Source organism: Notothenia coriiceps, unplaced genomic scaffold (assembly GCF_000735185.1).
Source record: "Notothenia coriiceps isolate Sejong01 unplaced genomic scaffold, NC01 NC01_scaffold00015416, whole genome shotgun sequence".
Lineage (NCBI taxonomy): Eukaryota > Metazoa > Chordata > Actinopteri > Perciformes > Nototheniidae > Notothenia > Notothenia coriiceps.
In genome coordinates this window covers 2149-10037 of record NW_011348117.1, presented here as the reverse complement: position 1 = coordinate 10037, position 7889 = coordinate 2149, and the positions used below count along the sequence as shown (strand labels likewise).

The following is a 7889-nucleotide window of genomic DNA, read 5'->3' as shown; positions in this document are numbered from 1 at the left end:
GGGGGGGGGGGGGCTACCTTGGTTGGTGATTGGCTAATGGTTACACAAACCAAAAATTCGTTATGACATCATAAGGTGGCCAAAATCTGATCAGCTCATTTTCAGACAGGTTTTTATAGAAATGGATCAGGACAAAAAGAGAGAGAATCTTTTTTCCTGAAACTTTCAGAATCTCTTTACGCAGAGGGGACACATGTTGATGTATAAAAGACATGAAAAAGTGGATTTTGCATAATAGGTGACCTTTAAAGGAGAAGGAAGCCACAATCATTTTGGGGTTGCCTATTTCCATGAAGGTTACGTTTCCTTGTCACATGCCAGTATCCATTAAACTTGCCATTTACTACAAACATGATCTGGTGGTTCCTGCTATCATGCCCACTTTAATCTTTTAAGACTTCTACTGCATTACCAAACTGATGTGCATCCATTAGTGGTTTGTGGGGGTCAGTTTTGTTCAAGGTCACACGAATGTCAAGGAGAACTAATTGAATTGCTCTCTCAGTGTCGGTTGAGATTAAAGGCTTTCTCAAGTCAGGGTTTGTTCTATAAAATACAAAAAATGTGTATTTAATGCTCCCTAAATTCAGGTCAAATTCTCTCAAGTGATTATTATTAATAAAATGCAAAAAAAAAAAACAGAATGCTATCCTAGAACACAGTGTTTACTCCTTTGCAAAAACAAAAATATAACTTGATTTTCACACCATTCACCCGTTTTATGGTCAAAATGTACACAGTTTTCGACCATTGTGTTTAAATCAATCATCTTAACTAACTCTGGAAAGGGCTGTTTTTTCTGAAATCAATAGATACAGATTGAGCTGTTGTTTAGAGAATAAAGGTCAATAGTCATTTGAAATGTACTTCATAGATCCATTTATCAGTGTATTCATCTTGACATTTGAATATTTACTTGATTCTATCACATTACATTGCATTTAGCTGACACTTTTATCCAAAGCGACTTACAATAAGTGCATTCGACCAGGAAGATACAAACTTGAAGATCAGGTTCAGGTTCAGGTTCAGGTTATTTATTTGTAACCGTAGGTAGATTCTGTTTGCAGAGAAAAAGACAAGGGTTCCATCCTGACACTAAAAACAAACACAAGCAACCGACACATCTCTAATAAAGGACTAGTAAAAGTACAAGTATACCCTTGAAGAAAACAGAATCATATATGTACATCGGGTTTCATAGAGCCAAAAGATTTAAAGTGCTACTCAACTGGCTTTAGATAGGCCTGTCCTTTATTAGTATATAAGTGGTTTGTTAGCAATTCTTTGTTAGTAATTCTATCCCAGCTGATATGACCTGAAGAGCTTGAGCAGTAACTCGGATGGAGCAGGAGATCAGCTATTAATAGACATATGTATTATGAATGAACTCATTAATAAATAACCCTTTCAAAGATGTTTCATGATTACGTCCCAAATCAGAAGCATGGGACACAATGTTCCTCAGAATAAAATGTAATTGGAAGATTATTTTTTAAATCTATTTCCCATCACAACTTTCAAACATGAACTACTTTAAACATAAAACCTTAAGAGCTTTTTAATTTCACTTTTTAAAAGCTTCACAATTCACTACCAAACTGCCCAGCCTTGAACATCTTTTCTTTCATCTTCACAAAGTTCTCTTTCATTATCTGCCCACTTAGACTTCAACTAGAATAACAAGTCATGTCAGAAACAGTCTCAAAAGGGGGGAGATGTATTGAAAGGAACAAGGTTTACAATATGGCAAAAAAAAAACACAATTGTCTCACAGAAATGTGACGTTCCCCATCAGATCTGATTTATTCTTTCCATAGGACAAGATTGTAAAGACTTGAAATTAAGGGTTCAAAACTCAAATCCAAAATCAAACCCTCAAACCAAAGCACTACATATTCTTTAGCCTGAGTGAGTTCAGTATCATTTACAAGAATCAGTCAAATGTCGCCCTGTTTGACGCTTAGAGTTCCGAACATTTTAAAATTGTCATTTTTATGGAAGAAACATTTGGACGATTTATTTAGCATAAACCATTGTTGAACTTTAGCTGACCCTGTGGTGCCTTACCCAAAGTCTTTCTCAGGACTTTTCTCTTAACACTCTTGCTCCGTATCAAAGCCGATCAAATCATATCACCTTCCGCTTGATAAAAACTAGCAGATGGTTGAATAAATATCTGCTTCAAAGGCTCCCATATCAACAGACAGCCTGAAGCTGTTTTCAGCCTAACAGCAAACAAATCATTTTATAGATCAGGGTTTTTGTATGAACCTGAGCAGGATAAGTGCTTCAAAGAATGCAGCGATTGAAAGTAGATAGCTAGGATTCCGTCTTTTATAATGTAAATAGGGAACAACTCAGTCCAATGTGTGAAATGTTGTGATTTAAAGCTCTTTTGTCAGTGAGTATCGCAATACATCTCACTCTAATCACCACCAATCGCTGTCTTCTTTCATCTCCCAAAACTGGACTGTACTTCATGTTTCTGCCTTCTCTAACCCATCAAGCCTATCGATTTACAAATGTATACTTTATTTATGTGCACGCTGATAGGATTTTTGAGAGATAAAAATGCATAAATGTCGGTGCCAACCATCTAACATGTGGGTGGTTTTAAATGGTTCCTCCAATTTCATCTTAAGGCTAAAAAGCTGTATGGTTTTTTCCAGAAAAAGGAATAGAAATGGAAGTGAAATGATCCATTTGTTGTATGATTTCCAGCCAAGCCGTCAGTGCCTCAGTGCTGGGTGGAGGGGGGGGAGCTGATCGGGGGGGCTGTCTCTCTACACTGCCTGTCTGCAGGAGGCTCCACTCCGTTACTGTACAGCTGGAGGAGAGAAAGCACCGGCCCCCTCCCCACTGCAGCTACACAGGGTGAGTGTGACCTCTGCTGATGTCATGGTGCTACTGCAGATCAAAGAGTGTGTGTTAGGACAGGGGACAGCTGTTTAAGAACTCAATGAAAACACATTTTCTTTTTGAATGTACGGTGTGGACTTTACAAGATTAACGAATGTCCAAACTCATTATTTATTCAGATGTTTCAAATTCTATGAAAATAATAGAAAGTCAGGTTAAAAAAACTAGGAATTAGGAAATACTGATACGCAACACAGAAATCTACAGTCAAACTGGTAATAATCAACTTAGGATGCATTTTATCCCCCTCACTCTTTATAATATAAATATACATAAAATCTAGTTGACATTTTTGAGTGTAAATTGCATTGCACCGTGTCCACATTGGTAACAAAAATGTGTGTTAAATGAACCCTAATATGCTTTTTGGGGTTATACATTTCCTGTGCATGTAAATGGTCTGCTAAGGCCATAGGGACTTGGCTTGGCAACTGGAAGGTCACCAGTTCAAGTCCCGGAAATACCAAGTGCTACCGAGGTGTCCCTGAGCAAGGCACCGTTCACTACACTGCTCCCTGGGCGCTCTACATAATGGCAGCCCACTGCTCCTAACACTAGGATGGGTCAAATGCAGAGAAACCGTTTTGTTACATAGTACCTGTACTATGTGACAATAAGTTGAATCTTAATGTTCCCTCCAAGGAAGGGTATTTCTCTCACTTCTTTATTTACTTCTGTAACATTGTGACATCACTCTGTAACACTCATGCTTCTATTGGTTAGAGCAGCAGCACAGGCAGTATGAGAAAAATAAAGAGCTTTTTGAACATTAAAGCACGGAGACATGTCACGGTAGAGGCAGACAAATATCAATATTAACCTGAAAATAAGCATCATAGCCCTTCAACAGCTCTCCTCCTCTTCAAACATCTTCATACTGTATGTGTAAAATCAGAAAGCCTAAGAGCTCATGCATTGTATCCCCATGTATGTGCAGCTCATGTACAGTACGTTGTTTAATCCGTGATGGAGGGCGTTCATGTGTTCTCAGACGGCGTGAGTGGGGAGCTGAGAATCAGAAACCACTCTCAGAGCTCTGCAGGATTCTACCTTTGTGAAGTGAACAATGCTGTAGGAGCCGCACACTGCCGGATCAACCTGAAAGCCAACAAACGTAAGGCAACTAACACCCCCCACACACACACACACACACACACACACACACACACACACACACACACACACACACACACACACACACACACACACACAGTAAGTCCCTGTTCACACACAGCGTGACGCACACATGTGAACATGAAAGACCCACATTCCCTTCCCTTTAGTCTCCTCTCTTTGTAGTTCTGCCACGATCTCTTACACTGGGTCTAACCACTGTAACATTAATGTGTGCTCCCTATTAAGTTGTCTAATGGTGACGGAATAAGGTCACAGTCAATTGCGAATAATTGCTTTATTCACAGAAGACAAAGCGTTTATCCCATCAGCTCTGACTTCCTGCTGCTGAGTCGCTGAGTCTAACATGAGTGATGTCGGCGACAGCCTCCTATTAGCTTGAGAAATTCTGAAGAAAAAGGGCAGCAGCAGCCAACAAGTGCACTCATATAGGCACCTGATCATATTAGTTAAGTTGGCACACTGTGAAAGGTAAGAGGACATTCCGTTTTGACGGCATATCTGATGTGCAGTATCACTTCTAAACAAGAAAGAAGAGAAGAAGACAGAGACATGGCAGAGCTTCACCAGGAGGAAACTCAGTCTGTGATTCTTCAGAGAAACAAAAGACTCTCCATTCTGTGGATTCATAACACGACGGGAGGCTGCCACACTCGCCCTGGCCAGGAAAGCCCAAAAGCATGACTGGCACATCCTGCATAACACAACAACGAGAGCAGCGCTTCTAGGCTCAAGTCCCGCTTCCCCTTCAACAAGGCAGCACAAGAGATTCTCAATTCCACCTCTGAGGACCTCTCCAGAGATGCATGGTTGGCGGCTGCTTGGAGGCAGGAGTGGGAGCTAGCCGGGCCCTCCCGCATCCATCGCTACATCTGGGACCCAGGAGATGGCGCCATAGGCGACGACCTACCACGCCGGAAATTGACCACACTAAACCGTCTACGAACTGGGGTCGGTCGCTTCAAAACATCAATGAAGAAGAGCGGCCTGGCAGACAGTTCTGCATGCGAGTGCGGTGACCCTGAACAGACTGCCGAACATATAATAACCACCTGCCCTTTATATAGACCACCCTCGGAAGCCAGCCGTAGGACCAGAGATGCGGGCATGGCTACACGACACCGAGTTGGACCTCTGACGTTACACGAAAGAAGATTCATAACACATTTGTGTCTTTGTGTGCCTCCTGATCAGTGGAGCAGACCCTTATATTACATCCAGCAGGATCCATAGATTCCAGTCACAGTGCTCAGACGTTCAGCTCCAGGCAGAGCATCACTCACTTTCATTTCATATGCAGGGTGCTGTGCTAGATCATAGGTTCCAACCCTTAGGCTTAGGCCCCCCCTCTAGAGGTGTTGCAAGAGGATTTACAATATATTACAGAATAATATGAAGGCTTCTGCTAAAAATTCCTCTAACTTTTCAGGCTTTTCTCCAATTTCTTGCTCTGTAGTGGATGTTTTTACCAATTTAGCCCTTTCATTCTGAGATGAAAAGAAACCTCTTTTTCGTCTGAAGCTTATAAACATGCTGAAAGCTATTTATCTCCATACTTTGAGTTTGTTCAGACAATTAATATATAGCTTAGTCTAGAGAAATGCTTGGAAGGGTAATTGAATTATATTAAGCCTGTTACAAAGCCTTAAAGGACGAGGGAAATGAAAGGAGCCTGCTGGCTTATTAGGTTTCACCAAGAGTTAGAGAAATATCAAGAAATAGTCAAATTTTCTAAAGTCCTGTCATCGCCGTGAGGTTGCCATGCAACCTACAGAGACTTGGGGAAGTAAGTGTGTGCGTGCAAAGAATAGCTCTCCATGTAACCCCTCATAAAAACACATCTTTGTACAAATAAAACAAACCAGATCTAACATTTGAGTGATGTCGTGATCTACTGTCTGTGAGGGAAGACACACTTTAATGATCCCTTGTAATATCAAGATATGTATGAATCCGAATGTTTGAATATATTTAAATATATAAACTGATAGATAGTTATGTCAGGGATGAGCGAGCCTTGGAGGGTGTTTCTTTGTTCATTAATGCACTTGTTTAATGAAATGTATAAGATGGTAGTGTGTAGCATTAGCAAAGAAAGAACTGATTCCATTTTAATCTCATTTTAGTTTCATGTTGAATAACATTACGAGAGAAGGCTATTGGAAAATGTACCCTCCTTGACCTTTAGTCAGATCAACATCTAGACCTTGGCGGGAGCCTGCGTTCTTCAAAATGCCATTTTAGTTTTCACTTTTTCTAGTCTTTGTACTAAACTAAGGTACCTATAGCTGCCGTAGATCTAGCCTACAGATGACGGTCACTCTCAGGGGCGCCGCCAGGGATTTTGGGCCCCATGAAAAGATAATCACATTGGTTACTTAAACAGTCTAGTTAGTCAGAATCGTCCTAACTTTTCACCCCCTTACGGCGCCCCTGGTTACTCTTATAGTAATCTAACTCTCGGCAAGGAAGCAACAAATAAGCGTTGTTCCCAATTTCCTATTGTCTTAGACACTTTGACAAGACAAACACATATTTATTTGAAAATGACAATACAATCTGTATCTATGATTTGTGAGAAGACATTATTTCCCTGGAGAGGTCAGTCACCACTGCACTGCGCAGTTAAAATAACACAATAATGGATGATTCCCACTGTATTGATTCCTTGTTTTCACAGCTCCAAACAGAGCAGCGGTGATCGTCGGCAGCATCGTGGGCTCTCTGCTCCTCATCTTCATCCTACTGGTCTTCATCGGGCTCATATTCTGGAAGCTGAGCAGCAGACGGGGCTTTGAGAAGGAATTCTCCAACGACATCAGGTACTGTAGAGCAGCAGGGCGGTCAGATAACTGAGGGAACAAATCCATACCCTCCAAGTGTCTGGCGAGTTTCTGCTCAAGTCCAATCAGTAGGAAACTTCTCAGTGTGGAGTGGTTTCAGCAGCCTGGCCGTTTGTTAGAGGGCTTGGACATATGGATTTCACATTATCGTGCACACACATTTTCACATTTGCATTATTTAGCATAATATGGGTTTTGGTTTACGACACAGTTAAGGAAACACATGAAAAGGCATCAGCAACCACACATAAAAAGACAGAGGCAATTAAAAATGCTTCTTACGAGATGTGGGACAACACACTCAAAAGCTTCCAGATAGAAATAGAATCAACACTCCAGAGTTGAATAGAAATAAGAAAAAAGCAAAGAAACATGTCGATACAGACGGTGATAGACATGTCTCTGAAACAACACTGGGTTAGGTAGGGTTCTTCCAAAAGTTAGGATTTAATTTCCCAATGTCTCATTCTCACAGGAAGCCTCACACTTTGCAGAATCAAGTGAACTGAGTTTTCTTCAGGTAAACTGATGCAGATATAATGGCTGACACTATAAATAGCATCAGTCGCTGTTTGCTTCACCTGAAAGCCGGAGTAGAAGTCATTAAAAGTTACCAACATGTTCTTGATCTTCTCCATCGTTCCTGAGAGTTCAAACATGAGACCCTGTCAACAAGCTCTGCTGAGTGTTCCCGACTGAGACTCGCAGCAGTCATGTACGCTTTTATTACAACACGGAAACTACATTTCAAAATTCCTCTTTTTGGCTTTAATAAGCCCTCCCTTGTTCGGCTACTGTATGTCTATTGAATTATATTGTATACATAGTGCTCAGTAAATACATATACCAAATATACAGCTTTAAATGATATGGAAGGAACAGAAATAATGAGCAAGCAAAGCTGGAACTTGAATTAAAAATGGCGTTTTTTAAATACTCCCGTCTGTTTCTCTCTGCCATGTTTGCTCCAGTGAAAAGGGACGTTTGATT

General features: G+C 40.8%; 1 protein-coding gene across 1 annotated transcript in view; it reads left to right on the top strand.

Annotated features, from left to right (window-relative positions):
- Window positions 1-7408, top strand: part of vsig8a (V-set and immunoglobulin domain containing 8a) — a 9751-nt gene extending 2343 nt beyond the window's left edge. Inside the window, exons 3-6 of the mRNA XM_010775155.1 lie at window positions 2725-2877; window positions 3914-4036; window positions 6737-6878; window positions 7375-7408. Of these exons, the coding sequence (XP_010773457.1) occupies window positions 2725-2877; window positions 3914-4036; window positions 6737-6878; window positions 7375-7408 (452 nt within the window). The remainder of the gene's footprint in view (window positions 1-2724; window positions 2878-3913; window positions 4037-6736; window positions 6879-7374) is intronic.
- Window positions 7409-7889: the final 481 nt, after the last annotated feature.